This window comes from Cynoglossus semilaevis, chromosome 7 (assembly GCF_000523025.1).
Source record: "Cynoglossus semilaevis isolate Cse_v1.0 chromosome 7, Cse_v1.0, whole genome shotgun sequence".
In the NCBI taxonomy this organism is placed as follows: Eukaryota; Metazoa; Chordata; class Actinopteri; order Pleuronectiformes; family Cynoglossidae; genus Cynoglossus; species Cynoglossus semilaevis.
In genome coordinates, this window is record NC_024313.1 from 9,825,826 (window position 1) to 9,840,988 (window position 15,163).

At 46.8% G+C, this 15,163-nt stretch overlaps 1 protein-coding gene across 15 annotated transcripts in view; it reads right to left on the reverse strand.

The window, feature by feature from the left end:
* The window catches only part of afdna (afadin, adherens junction formation factor a), a 60,132-nt gene that overhangs the window by 2,136 nt on the left and 42,833 nt on the right, over positions 1 to 15,163 (reverse strand). For 5 of the 15 annotated variants that reach the window (XM_025057119.1, XM_025057120.1, XM_025057122.1 and 2 more), the window contains 14 exons: positions 11,013 to 11,078; positions 10,844 to 10,917; positions 10,613 to 10,731; positions 9,569 to 9,769; positions 9,344 to 9,435; positions 9,022 to 9,216; positions 8,775 to 8,925; positions 8,270 to 8,675; positions 7,745 to 7,995; positions 7,443 to 7,657; positions 7,172 to 7,351; positions 5,921 to 5,959; positions 4,184 to 4,321; positions 1,275 to 1,845 (listed from right to left, as the gene is read on the reverse strand). In XM_025057119.1, the coding sequence (XP_024912887.1) occupies positions 1,275 to 1,845; positions 4,184 to 4,321; positions 5,921 to 5,959; positions 7,172 to 7,351; positions 7,443 to 7,657; positions 7,745 to 7,995; positions 8,270 to 8,675; positions 8,775 to 8,925; positions 9,022 to 9,216; positions 9,344 to 9,435; positions 9,569 to 9,769; positions 10,613 to 10,731; positions 10,844 to 10,917; positions 11,013 to 11,078 (2,698 nt within the window). The remainder of the gene's footprint in view (positions 1 to 1,274; positions 1,846 to 4,183; positions 4,322 to 5,920; positions 5,960 to 7,171; positions 7,352 to 7,442; positions 7,658 to 7,744; positions 7,996 to 8,269; positions 8,676 to 8,774; positions 8,926 to 9,021; positions 9,217 to 9,343; positions 9,436 to 9,568; positions 9,770 to 10,612; positions 10,732 to 10,843; positions 10,918 to 11,012; positions 11,079 to 15,163) is intronic. The other 10 variants (XM_017033662.2, XM_025057123.1, XM_017033664.2 and 7 more) reach the window with 6 other exon arrangements.

Genomic DNA, 15,163 nt, shown 5'->3' on the forward strand with positions numbered 1-15,163 from the left:
TCTGGAGGTGAGGGCAGTGGGATGGGGGAGGGGGGTGAGTGACGGGTGGGTGGGGTGGGTGAGGGCTGTTAGCAAGGTGTGGGGTGAGTTTTGACTTTGTTTTCCTGGATTTAAGGGAACACTTGACTGATGTGTGTGTGTGTGTGTGTCCTAATTACGGATCAGAGGTGCAGGAGGTGATGCTGTCGTCTGTGGATGTTTCAAACGTCTCAGGTTCTTACACCACAAATCAAAGACGTTAAAGTTCAAAATACAACTCAAATTAAACTAAAACATTACAAATTCTCAGTGCTGCCACTGAAAACCGTACTCACACACATTTTGTGTGTGTATACACACACTTCAACTGGCCGGCCTGCAGTCCAGATGTACAAATTATCAACCAAAAATGTATGAAGGAACAAAGCTGATCTCTGAACTGTACAGTGTTGATCTGAAATGAACCTGCGTAGACGTGGACTGAACAGATGAAGCCAAGTCTGACTAGAGGGCGTTGAACCATCCACAGACAAACACCAACCCTCCCAACCCCTGACCTCTGACCCCACTGTTTGTGAAATGACAGTGAACTGTTGTGAGAAGCCAATGGTTGTGTCTCCTTCTCCTTAAAGCCAACACAACACCGCTAAGCAGAGCCATGGGAGGTGTGGGTAGAGAGGAGGGGGAGGGGCAGCCAGAGCCATGGCCCCGCCCCCGCCTCCGTCACTCCCAAGCAGCAACCAACCAGAAACAAAGAAGGCGGCGAGCGACAACACCAACAGTACTATGATTGGCTCTGATGGGTCTCAATCTGCGGTTGGGGGAGGGGAGAAAAAAAAAGGCGGTGGCGTGATTATCGATTGCTTTTCCTGTCGGCTAGTGCTGATCGAGGAGGTGGGACGTGATTCGTGGGAGGAGAAACAAAATAAAAATTACATAAAACCAGGAGGAGGTGTTCAAACAAACCAACATGAAAAAAACACTAACAAATAGAATTTGCTTTCGGAGGAAACGGAAACAAAGATAAAAAAAAACAAACAGGAAGTGATGAACGACGGATGATTGGTGACAAAACGGATTCAAAAAATTTGAACAAACATTTATAAGAGGAAAAAAGGAAGGTGTTGGAAATGAAGGACAGGATATTCCTCCAGGATCAGAGGAAACCTAAACAACAACATGACGAGGGACATGAGGAGATGAGTGAGAGGGAGTTGTGGCAGCTGTAGAGGGCGCTGTGGGGACTAAGAAGCCCGACTCCTCCCTCCTCTCTCTCTCCCATTTTGCGGGTCTACCTTTAAAGCCTCCTGGCGGGGGCACAAAGCTGGGTTTGGCAGGGAGGGGGGGGCCTGTACTGTTGGAGTTGTTGTTGCTGAGCGGCGGCTGGAATGAGCTGGACAGGAAGATGCCGTCTGAAACGGGGCGGGGCTTGCGCGCAGTAGGTGGCGGCTGCGGCCTGCTGTGGTTGGCTGAGACGGTGGCCGGGAGGTCGCCGTACGACTTCCGGGTCGCCGTCAGCTTAGCCCCACCGCCGCCAACGATCCCTGCTCTGGTTGTTTCCTTGCCTTCCTCCTCGTCTTCCTCGTCGCCTGCGTAGGAGACGAACTTGGCGGTGTAGAGCGTGTCGGGGGAGACCACCTGGGTTTTGAGGTAGGAGGTGTTTCTCTGTGGTGGGGGTGGGGGTGTGTTGTTGTTAGTAGGAGTTGGTGGGTTTGGGGAAGTGGGGGGGTGGTAGTCCCGGGGCAGCGGCGGCCGGTACAGACCGGCGGCCGGTTCGTCGGGCGTCAGCAGCTTCCTCTCCGCCTCCTCGTGCTGCCGGCGCCGCTCGGCCTCCAGGCGAGTGTAGTACTCTTCCTCCTGTCTCCTCTGGGGGGAGGGACAACCTGTTAGTCACCTGTTAGCTGCAGCCTCACCGGCTCTTACTTCAACAACAGACAAATTAGCTCGTCGCTACAACACAAACTGTCATCTACTGCCAGCACCACTACGGGGCGCTACTCTACTCTACTCTACTCTACTCTACTCTACTCTACTCTACTCTACTCTACTCTACTCTACTCTACTCTACTCTACTCTACTCTACTCTACTCTACTCTACTCTACGGGAATCACAAAACAACCAAAGGGTCCAAACTACACTGACACAAACCAGATCAAACTGGTCCAGTGGACAAGACAAAGGACTGGTTTCCAGCCTTAACTCAACTAACCCAACCTTAACTACCTGCCTTCACTGACTCTACGTTCAACTCTGATGTCATCACATCACGCACTGTATAAAAGACAGGGACAGAGAAGTCTGGTAAAGTAACAAACAACATCCAAAAACACATGGTGACATTAGCTTTAAACCAGTTACTTTTAAAAAAAGTGAGTGATTGACAGCTCTGTCCGTCCAATGACCTGGGGTCTCTCTAATCTCCGACTCTGAGCTGCAGCTGAACGGCTACGTCCGTTTGTTACGTACAGTTTCTGGATCTAACTGCTTCACATCACTTACTGTGGACCACCCTGTTCTTCTACCCACCCACTTCTCTGTATGTACTCAGTTTACATTAAAGGCATTGTGGGTATTTTCTGCTTCCTTCCTTCTCCAGTTTCATCTACACTTCAGGGAAAGGGAGGGACGTTGACGTTTGAGGAATGTGTTTGGACTTCTGGGTCTGGATGAGGACCAGCCGCTGTGAGGGGGAGAGCAAAGGGGGCGGAGCCACATGAGGCTCAGGTCTTCTGATGTCAGATAGGGTGGCGTGGGTTCTGCCAAAGTGCGGTCACGCGCACGTGCGTTTCCTCGCCACGCGGCCCCCCGGTTAATCTGCCTTTGATGGCGGATATCTAAAGACACTGGGAAGGATTAGAGGGTGTGTGTGTGTGTGTGTGTGTTTCTGGTCAGGATGGATGACGGTTGATGGAGGAGGTGGGTGGAGTTTACAGTTCTGAATGTATGTGTTCTTTGGAGAGGGGTTCAATGTGGTGTGTGGGATGGGGGTGGGGCGGGGGCAGCATTCACAGTCCCTGAGGTGGATGCTGGATGGAGATGGTCACCAAAAATAATGAGGTCCAAACAAAAAGAACCAAAAAACCTCAGACAGAGTCAACACTTCTGTCAAACTCAAAAACAACTTCCTGACAAACAACGACCAACGACGAGGACAAGATGGTGGGAGACCCATGCTTCAGGAGGGGGAGGGGCTGCACAAAACCATAACACATCACAACATGGAGGAGGGGAGGGGGCGGGGGGGGGTCGAAGGCATGCTACTGGACTTGACAATCAAATACACAACATCAGGATGAACATCATAACAACTACAACACTTAAATACATCACATCACTACAACATACACAACATACAATATACTTATAATTAAATTCATAAATACATCTCTATATCTATATATCTAAATATATTTGTGATTTTTTCCAACATTCTAGTGATCCAGCAGTAGACCAGGTTTGATGTGAACTTTTAACCAACCCCTGGTCTGATCAATTCTCCAGGACAAACACATTCAAACCATGGAGGTCACGTGATCATGAGGTGTTTGACTGACGACATCAGACAAATGAATGACAACGACCACGAATCACATCAGACCACGGGTCCATTAAAAACCTTCACATCATTAATTTTGTTTCTCATCTGCTCTTTCAATTTGGAAAATACATTGTTTTACCTAAGGATGACTTTGTTTTTTTCTGGCTTCATCTCATCTATATTTATTCAATATTCAGAAAATCTATTTCTCTCACCAATGTTTGCCTTTTTCTACATTATTAGCTTCACTAACGTATTTTTGCTTCTACTTAAACATCTTTGCCAAACTTCCACTTTTCATTTCATATTTATACCTGAATCCTAGCTATTCTTTGCTCTCATCTACTTTTTATTTGCTTTCCTCACTTCAATTCTCACTTTTCCACCTAGTACTTTTCCCAACATTAATTATATTAAATTTTAATTACAATACCAAATAAATATATTCATAGAACATTAAGATTTTCTTTTAACTGCTATTACTGTTTATATTTAATTCATATTTAACCCTACGTTGCCTATTAACTCTTCATTATACTGCCATCTGCTGTTACATGCAGCTAAATGCAACTCCTGGAATCACTGTGATGAATAAACCTTAGCTAAACATCGTGGCGTTCAGAGTCACATGATCAGTCCGGTCCATTCAGGACGGACACACAGACCTTCTCCTCCGTCTCTCGTCTGGCTCTCTCCTCCTCCCTCCATCTGCGCTGCTCCTCCTCCTGCTTCACTCGCTCCTCCGCCTCCCGCTTACGGATCTCCTCCAGCTGCTGCTTACGCCGTCGCTCCTCGTCCTGCAACTGTTCGCATGCAGAGACACAAGGAGTTCAACAACCACAGCACTTGATGCTAACACACAAACACAGTCAACGATCAACAGCTTCAGCTCAGACTAATTCACCAACACGACGACGTCGTTTAACCTGAAGGGACTGCTCCAGGGGGCAGGTGACAGGGTGAGCAGTGTGCACTGCAAACACACCCACAAACACACCCAGATGCTCATGCAACAAACAAACAAACAAACATGCAGCAGCAGCAAATACACTGTAGCAGTGCATCTGGAGAATTAGCAGCGTTGAGCTCAGCGTCTACAGATGTTCTCGATCCTCACGCATCACGGCCGACTTTTACACTTCAGTCAAAGTGTGACCGACTGAACACGGGAGGGTGAGTAAATCAAGCCCACCTCGATCAGCTGAAGCAGGAACAACACACCTGCTCAAATGCAAAAGGTCATGGGTCACAACAACAAACACGTGACCCTGATGTCTGGACAGGCTCACTTCAGACAGATGATGTTCACGTGGACAAAAGAAGCATTAAATTCTCTGCTCCTACAAATATATGCTGTAATATTAAACAACTTTTTCGCACTTACATTTATTGCACTTTCAAAAATTGTTTTATTAAGTTTATTCTTTATTAATCATTTTCCTATTTTGTGCTATTGCACAACTACTACTATTATTATTATTTTTATGCAACACCAAACATGCTCAAAATATCATTACAAATGCAATACAACATTAACACCTGTGAACTCAGTCAGATAAACTGTGTGAAAACAGATATGCTGTTTTGTTTTGTTTTGTTTTTTTGGTCCTCCATTTCACCTAACTGTGCACAGGTGAAGTGTCTCCATACAAAACAGTTAATGTTGCAGTGCACCTGTGATGATACTTTGAGCATGTTTAGAGCTGAAAAGCAGACTTTGGTTTTTCACTGCAGGGCTCTTTGCTCCCTTCATGACACCCGTCCTCTACTACACTCTTACGGCAGCTCAAGGTAGAGTTAGTGACCAGACCAGAAGAGGAGTTGAAATTCAGAGTCTGACGTTGGTCACACACAGATGGACTGAGTGATGGACAAGCGAACAATCAACTGGACACGACATCACGACACATTCACATGTAGACATCATGCAGAACATCATGCAACATATCTCCGTAATGCATCCAGCCATGCAGGACCCGCCTCAGTGTTCACTCACTGCACCACTGAATTGCTCGTGTCACTACTGCCAATCTGGACACACGGACACAGGTTTGGTTTCTTTTCTGGATCTTTTTTTTTTTTTAGCAGAAGGTGTTTTGAGTGAACAAAGAGACGGACAGCTTCCCCCAGCCAATCAACAAACGACAAGCATCCCATGATCGGCTGCTCTGGTGCTAAACCACGGCCCAGTCCAGACCGCAAAACACACTCCACCAACCAGAACCCCACAAACACCCCCCCCACCATTTCATAAACGACGACAAAATTCCAGATGGGAGGAAAAAAAGAACGGAAACACGGGCAGGTGCAACAGCCCAGACAGAAAACAGGAAGTGATGTAAGAGCAGGGGGGAGGAGAGGGGACGGGGGAGGGATACTGGTTATTAACAGGAAGAACATACCAAGTCTAGAACAGAGATAGCTGGGACAGCAGTCTGCTGCTGAAGAGGGAAAAGAAAAGAAGAAAGAGTGAGAGAAGGAGGGAGGAGAGGGGAGAAAAACAGTGAAATAAAGGGGGAGTGGAGGGAGGAACGGAGGAGTCCAAACAGAAAGAAGGAAAGGGAGAGGGAGGACAAACAGTCAAGTGAAAACATTATCTTTTTTTTCTCCACTGTGCTGATTAGAGTGGCACCTTCATCCAACATGTTCAATTCCCCACACTGCACCACAGAGCTGCACCTGACCCTGACCCTGACTCCCTGGGGTTTACAGAAAAATAAATTACTCAGTGCTGCACCTCCCCAGGTCAGACGAACGTCTATAATGGTCGTCTATAACCATTTGATCCAGCAGGGGGTGCTCTCAGTGAAGCCTAACCTCTCAGCCAATTACTAAAAGAAGACAGTGATGCTACGTTATTTTGCTGTTACAAAGCAAGCAGATACAGTCAGTAGGACTGAACAAATACAAACACCAACAACACTATAAAATGACAATGGTTCAAAAGAAAACAGCGACACCACGCTGATTTGCTGTTAGCAGCCAATGACGGTTCAACGGTACTTCTACAACTTTTTCCTGTTGCTTGAAAACTCTTGACATGATAACGAATCTTTACCTGCCGTCTAAGACTTGTGTTCCCTTCTACATGATCTCCACTAGGTGTCATTGTAAGAACAACAAAACACAGAATATAAACGCATCATCAAGACAAGTCAGGATGCTGAGAAGCTTGTGAAAACAGGACCAGAGACGCTCTTGTGACACGGCACAACATTTATGCTGCATTTCCATTACACGGTTCAAACGTTTCTTTTCTTAAAAATTCTTTTTACTTTTTAACTAATTAAATTGACTCACAACAGTTTCACGTCCAGATTCAGGTGGGAAATAAATTCACTGGTGTCCAGCACTGGACTCATATAATGTGAATGCAGCATTGACAGCATCCTCGCTTGCCAGCCCCTCCCCCTTCAATCTTTCCAGCCAATCAGATTTAAGCAGCTCAGCATGGCAAAGCAATGAAAAAAGCATGTTGCAGATGCACATTGCAGGACATTCACTTTCTGTCTGTGACCGCACTCCCATCCCTTAACCCCCACCTCACCCCCCCACTCCAATTTCCTGTGGCTCACTCTCTCTTCTGAACTACAGACACTTTTCTACACTGTTGAGTGTTCTCCTTCCCTGAGCACGGTCCCTCCCCTCCTTACCCTGGCTCTCTTCTCGGCCTCCAGCCTCTGCATGATCAACACCGTGTCCATGTCCTCGTCGTCCTCCTCCTCATCGTCCTCGTCGCTCTGCTTGGACTCCTGCAGCCGCTTCTGGAACTGCCACTCCAGCATGAGCTTCCTGAGCCGGTCGCTCTCCTCTGCTGTTCGTTCTGGTTTCGACTACAAAAATGAAATTGCACATTTTAATCTAATACTTCATCTTGATCTAAAGCTCTGTGTACAACATCATAACTTCAAAAACTCCTCCGACCTGAAGCTCCTGGATCTCCTTGTCCAGGAGGTCAACGATGTGGAGCTGCTGCTGCTTCTCGGCCTTTTCACGGGCGTCCCTTTTCCAGGGGTCTGGCGACAGACTGTCGCTGGACGCCAGCTCCTCCTTGCTGATGGTGATGTACTGCAAGTCACGTCGCTCGATGGTGCGCGGCTGCTGCTGCGGGAGCAGCTCCCTGATCACCGTGTCCATTCCTGAAGGAAACACCGGAAAATCTGGTGACTCCATAAAAAGACAGATGTTTGACTTTGTGTCACAGGCTGTAAAAGAGTTCCTGTTACCGGCAGGGGTGGAGGCACTGGCGGGTGGAGGGACAGCCGACCGCGGCAGACTGGACAGCTTCTCTGGTCTGGATGAAGGAGGTTGCGGCTGAGGCTGAGGAGGAGGGTAAGACTGAGGAGGTGCTGCAGACGTAGGAGGAGGCTGGTGGTGAGGAGGCGGCATCGAACCACCATTGTGAGGCTGCACCGGCATGATGGGGTTGGCCCGGATCTGACCCAACTTCCTCTCCTGCTCCCTCCTCTTCCTCTCTCTGAAACACAAGAGGATGAAGGTCAATTTAACTTTGATGAAGTAACTGACGTGGACTTGAAAAGTCTAACTCTAGGTACATTAAACAAAATAAACAAGAACGGTAAAGACAGTGACCTCAGCCAAACAGTCTTATTTTTTTCCTCATTATCTTTTTTACCATTTATTTTTTGCTTTTTGAGGAATAATTACCCAACTAATTAGTAACAAAATAAAGTCTCCAGAGTCCATTGTTTTTCAAATGTAAATGCAAATTAAAAACTCTGAGTCATTACCTTTCCTCATCCAGTCGAGCCTTTTCTTTCTCGTACCAGCGCTGCTGCTCCTCTCGCTTTTTGCGGTCGGCGGCCTGCTGGGCCGCTGCGGGTGTGACGGCAGCAGAGGGAGGTGGCGGCAGCGGCAGCTCAGGCTGAGGGTCGTACGGGTCGTAGGCCACTGGGTAAGCGGCCGGCGGTGGAGGAGGTGGCGGGGGCAGGTCGGAGCGGGACGGCTGCTGGACCGAGTGTGGCGGTACGACGTGTGGGGTGTTGGGCGTCTTCCATCGCCCTGGACCGGTCTTCTGGTTCGCGCCCTTGTTGGAGGAGGACGAGGAGGCGGAGAAGTTGAGGTGTTCCTGGCTGGACGTGGACGACTCCAGTGAAGAAGGAATCTGAGACTGGGGGGCCCAGTGGTCAGAACCTCCTGCACCAACAGACCATTAACATAAACAAACACAGCAGGAGAACCTCAGTGTCAGCACCAAGTCAAACCACACGAGTTCACATGTTGGTCAACTCTCACCTCCTGGTGGACCTCTCTGGTAGTCCATATCTCTGTGTTGGTAGTCCATGTCCCGATGCTGGAAGTCCTGCTGGTAGAGAGGCTGCATGCGCTCATCCAGTCTCATGCCCCCTGGTGGAGGATACAGGTCCTCCTGGGAGTGATTTACTCGCTTAAGAGAAGAAACAGAGACAGCGATGATGATGATGATGATGAAATGACTACTGACCAACAAAGTCACTTCACCGGCGAATCCAGAATGTCATACCTGCATGCTGTTGTGAATATTCTCAACCACAGGGAGCTGCTCTCGTTCATCCACACCCTGCCATTGCTGTGGTGGCGGCTGACCTGGACCTACCACACGGTCCTGGCTCTTGGAGGCCGGGACAGTGAAGTAGTCTCTGGAGTAGGTCTGCGTGGGGATGGGATAGGCCTCTGGACGAGGAGGTGAGGGTTCGTCCTGGAAAAGGTCAGACATAATGAAGACGTGATGAAGAGTCTGGAGCTGAGAAACTGACGCTTCAGTGTTAGTGACACTGAGTCACTCCACTGGAACATTCCTCATCTGGACGACAGAGACTACTTACGTCTGCACACAGGTTTCCTGTGGAGACGGAGGTGATCTTAGTGCCAGGTCCTCCAGGATAAACTGCCTTCCCTGCAGGACTCTGACCCTGATCTGAGGACAGACAGGGAGGACAAGGAGTTCTGAGGAGTGTAGACTGGAGACTCAATGACTCCAGTGTGAATGAGGAGCTCTGATTTTTACTGATGATAATTATATTAGTATTTTCTGTAACAGCTGGTCTTACTGGCTACGTTGGGGCTGGAGCGGTGATCGGCTCGGTTCTTCAGGAGCCGGTCCTCACTGCTCATCTTCTTTGGTTCGGGGTAGCAGTCCCAGCTGGGCTGTGGACTCTCAGGGGAACCATTCTGCACCGTGTTGTTGTACAACTCGAAGCCTTCACTTTTCGGTCGCATTTTGCCGTTCTTCTCACGGCCTCGGTCTGATGCTGTCAGACAAAAAAAAAAAAGAAGTGAGTCCTTGACCTCTGAACTACGGGCAAACTACTCTTTCTTCGTCAGCCTCTGCTGTGTCCTTGACCTCTGAACTACGGGCAAACAACTTCAGTGACTCTGTCTCTTTCTTCGTCAGCCTCTGCTGCTCTGGGTGAATCTACACGTGAACCTAGTGAACATTAAGTTGGTGAAAAATGACCAGCATCCCTCAGGGTCTTGTGGTTTGAACTCCACTCTGTCTGGGAAAAACACTGTGGTCCGGGGCAAATTGAGGGAACCACCCTCAAACCTTACAGCGTCATCCTGCACCGCAGAGAGGAAGACTTTCCTTTGTGGACCTGAGGTCACATTCCAGCAGACAAAGAGCAGACGAGCAGTAAAGACATGCAGTGTGTGCTGCTGTTCAGACACTGACACACCCCAACACACACACCCACACACTCATTAATGTCGCCCAGTGCTCTTGTCATTTTTGGCTGGGACAGAGAAGACAGTGTCTGGACTGGTCTGCTTCTCATCCATCATCCACGTACAACTGCCAGTAACAACCAATCAGTAAATAACACAGTCCATTTATAACGGTGCTGAGAAAATTGCTTTTAACTCAAACAAAAAAATAAAAAAATTTGTTTTGTCTGCAGTGCAGTGGACTCAACTCTACTCCAACAGAACTCCAGGATTATATGCCAACAAAAGTCTCTGGTACCGAGCAGTGCCACCGGTTGTTTAGAGTTTGTCATTTTTCCCAGCAGCCTTGAACCTCTCACAGACGGAAGCAACAAGAACCAGGTTCATCTCCACCACCTGACACTCTGGTTAAACACGGTGACATTTACCTCTCTGCATCATGGGACTGGGCTGGTTGAGAAGCGTGGCCAGTCCGTGGTAGATGGCGCCCTGTTTGGCGACCTCCAGGGTCACCACCGAGCCCGTCCTCGTCATCAACTCTGCCGCCCTGCAGGGACACGTACGAACAGTGAGTGAACACAGGAAGTCGCCTCAGTTTTTTCTAACTGCTAAAAGTCTTTATTGTTATCGAACAAAGTCTTCGCCCTCTTTCTTCTCACCTCTCTTGCGACAGGCCGACCAGACTGCGACCGTCCACACTTAGTAACTGGTCTCCTGCAGCCAACCGGCCGTCCTGTGTCAACACAAACACAACAACAAAACCGGATGAGTCACAGACCGACTGTTCTGCCTCATGTCCCTGTGGTGACTTGGTGTTTTCACACTCACCATGTCAGCGGCTCCGCCTTTGACCACAGACTTGATGTAGATGCCCAGCTTCTCCTGACCAGCACCCTGAGGAAGGAGGTTAAAAAAGCTCATTAATTTTTTTTAAATCACAAATCAACAGATCAAATGTTTGTTTTTTTTATCACTGATTAACAGATCAAATGTTTTTAAAAAAAAATCACTGATTAACAGATCAAATGTTTTTTTTTTTAACTCAGACGTCACGTAACAACAGCTTTAACCAACACACGCACACACACGCACACAAATAAAACATGTCTCAGGGTTTCTTAAATGTCCGTGGTCCAGGTGTGAGCCACAGCTGTTGAGAACGTCTTCTGTTATTTGTGACTTTCCAACTTTAATCCGGTGTGGTCTCCTCCCAGAATGCCGTGAGGTTGGGAAACAGTTCTAGCTCCAACGCTCACATTCACAGACGTTCATGTCTGAGATCCAACTCTGATCCAACGCTCACATTCACAGACGTTCATATCTGAGATCCAACTCTGAGCCACACACAAACAAAACTGTATGTGTGTGTGTATTTGAGAACACCTGGAATCTAACGGGGTCACAGAGAGGTCAAACTGAACTTAGAGCAGGGCAGCAGCGGAAGTCTGACGTGGTCACGTGCGATTTTTCTTTATGATCTCTCAGTTTCTTTGCACAGACAGAGACAGAGCTTGTGTGTGTGTGTGTGTGTTTTCCTGTGAAATGGGAGGTTATCTGTGCAGCTGTGTTATCACAGCCATCAATCATCATCTTCAGCAACTGACAAGTTCATCCTCAAAGGTTTGTGCAACTGCATGAGCAGATACCAGAGAACTCTGGAGAAATCTCCTCCTCTTCACCGTCAAACTCTGGCTCTTTTTAAACAACATCGTCTTCACAAAGTTCGCGTTTCACAAACTTTTTTTTCCTGTTCTTTTTTAATCTTTCTAAACCTTTTATAGAAGGTTTATAAAAAAAAACCACAGCCGGGGTCCAGATGTGACAAACACAACCTGGACGTCGACAGTGGCAGCAGGTCTATAAAGCTGCAGTGTCGTCTCGTAGATGTGGAACAGACCAGCGTAGCCACGTGTCGTAAAAAAGGATCAAAAATACGCGACTCACATTCAGACTAATGGCTCCTGCTGTTTACAGGTCGGGCTTTAGGAACATTTTCATCAGCTGTGCAGGAAGGAGCGAAGACAGGAGTGGTGCAGACGTTTGACAGGATCAAGTTCAACCATCGTAAACCACAGTCTAATCCTGTGTGACGGGGACATGGGTAACACCTCCGGGGCAATGTTTTAAAAAATGATGTAACTTTCTTTCAGCTCACTTTGTTACCTGTTAGTGGCATGGTATGGAGCTAATGCTGGTGTGTGGAAATATTCATGAACTGCAATATTGCAATATTTCCTTTCACGGTACCATGCTGTATATGTGGTAAATATTTACTAGTATTTTGGCCTGTTGTTTTACCATTGAGAACATGGCTCTTATGGCAGTAAAATACAAAAATGTTTGCAGTTTGTCGTCAGCTCCTGGAAACCAACCCCTCATTAGCTGTGAACAGTGGGGATCAGCGTCTTCCTGCAACAGGAAACAACTTCTCAAAGTGGGGGGGAGAGAGAGAGAATATAAATATGGGTTCAAACATGGGATTTTTTTCCCCCCTATAAACAATGACCTTTGTGTTCACGTTTTATCTCAGACAAACAAATACTTTCACAGTGTGGTGCAGGTCCCCGATAAAAACACTTCAAAAAACAGTTCAAACTGTTTCAGAAACCAGTGCAAAAGAACCGCTCACCCACTCCATCGGTTCCAAACTTAACAATTATGAAGTAAAAAGTTTTCCTCCACAGTCACTGCAGAGTTGTTGAAACCATTAGTTAGCCCTAGAGCCCCCCCCCTCCCTCTGCCCTGCTCTCATTTGAATGTAATGTGTCATAACGAGGCTGAAATTCATGCAGGCACGAATTTCCTGTCAGTGACATTAAATCCAGTGAAGAACCGTTCCATCATTCTGACTGTTTCGCGTCTGTGGCATATTACTGAAGACTTAAAGAGCCACTGTTTGAACGCTGATCCAGAGAAAGAAGCCCGGGGGGAAGGGGGCGCCAAAACAGACTCTGGGAACACTGGGGGCAATTTAGAGGGTATTTAAAGAGGCTATTTGTTAGTCTCACTTCAACAGAGTTTAAAAAAAAAAATTTAAAAAAAAACTGACAGAGGGAGTCACTGCAGTCGACTAAATGACATGTCACATATTTCTCTGGAGATGTGGGGTGTGTCCACGCTAGTAAACAGAAGTGTGGGTGGGTGTGTGTGTTGGAAACAAATCTTCATGGAGCAACAGTGTAAATCACTAAGAGTTATAAATATCCTCTGGATTCAGATACATGCCGATCCAATGAATCACACAGATTTCAACTCTATTAGGAGACAAAAAAACTCAGTTCTTCACAACTTCTCTGTGTATGTGACCAAGAACATTTAAGGAAAAAAATACACCATGACCTTGTTGTGAGTCCCTTACTGCAGGGGTCCTCGACCACCAGCGTAACGCAATCCCAGCCAGTCTCAGTCAACCAGTCCTTGGTACAAAAAAGGTTGCAGACTTTTGCCCTAGTGGACGCACTGTTCAATAACCACGTCAACGAGGAACACATAATTCTGTTTCACATTGCTTTCTTGCTAACAGCAAAAAAACTTTGCCAGGCAGCGATATCCAGATCTCGTAAACACAAAAAAAACGCATCAAATACAGTCATATTCTGACAGCATGACGGCTGTACGCATCAAATACAGTCATATTCTGACAACGTGACTGCAGCTTCTCAAGTTTGGAACCACTTTTCTAAAAGTGCGTGTTGAGAACAGATAAATGTTTGTCAACAAACAAGAGGTCATTTTGTTGGATTAAACCTAAACGTGTTCAGACTTTTCCTTCAGCGCTGGCTCACTTTTAATGATTAGTTTGGAGAAAACACCACAAAGGTTGCTTTTAAAATCTGACAAAGAAAACTGACTTTAATACAACCACACAATTATCTGCAGCTGCAAGAAGAACCGAGAGAACGTGCCGGTCGACTTCCTGCAGGTAAACAGTTTTAGTCACGGCTTTTTTTTTTACGCAAACTGAACTCTTTATGAAACCTTAACTCCACCACAGAGATACAGCGAGCGTCAAGACGATGAAGAGTTCACCTCCTGCCACTAGCTTCACAGGAAAGCTTAAGTGTGTGTGCGCGTGTGTGAGTGACATCCTCCCTTTGTCTCAACCATCACAGGGGGCAGTGTTCTCATGCTATTGTTGTACACAGGACAAATAAGGTTCAAACCAAACGTGTCCTTCAGAGAATGAACCCACAGAGTTCTTAGAACTGTTTTACACAACATTGTTTTGAACTGAATTAAAGCTCAGGTAAAACTGAATGACTTTCGAATGGGGTTTGGTCTGGGAGACATCGAAACAAACTAATAGCCACTGAGAATAAACGTGCGGCTCTCGGCTGTGGTTGGTTTGGACAAACGGGTTTTATAACAACATCTTTAACAACTCTATTTTTAAACCCTGACTTCTCACCAGACGAGTTCATGACAAAAAAGACTTTTCTCTCACCAGACGAGTTCATGACAAAAAAAGACTAAACTTCTTGTTTTGCACAACACCAATAAGAAAACAGGGAATACTCTGCAGTATTTCTGTGGGTATTTGACAGCAGAGCGTGTACAGTGATCCTGTGACTGTGAATACTTGAACCACCTGTGTGTACATTAGTTTAACCATTAGCACAGTGTCCCTGAACACAAACAGCCAAAGGTGACCAACCAGACAGACGTCGCACTCAACCAGGCTCTGGTGTCACACACGTGTGCAGAGTGACACCACTGCAGCCACAGCAGGAGTGACATCAGCAGTGGTCAGAGTCTGAGTCACTGGGTCAGTTTTCAAATGAAATTATATGGTGACGATGACAAAAAAAAAAAAAAATCTCTGTCACATTTTCAGATAAAACATGAAACATCCAGATGTTCAGTGAAGTCTGTGTGTTTACACACATGAGGTTTAAACACTAATCAAAAGCACTCTGGACCTGGAAAGTACTGAAACTATTTTTTACTAGCACTCAACAATGGATTTAAATGAGAACTAC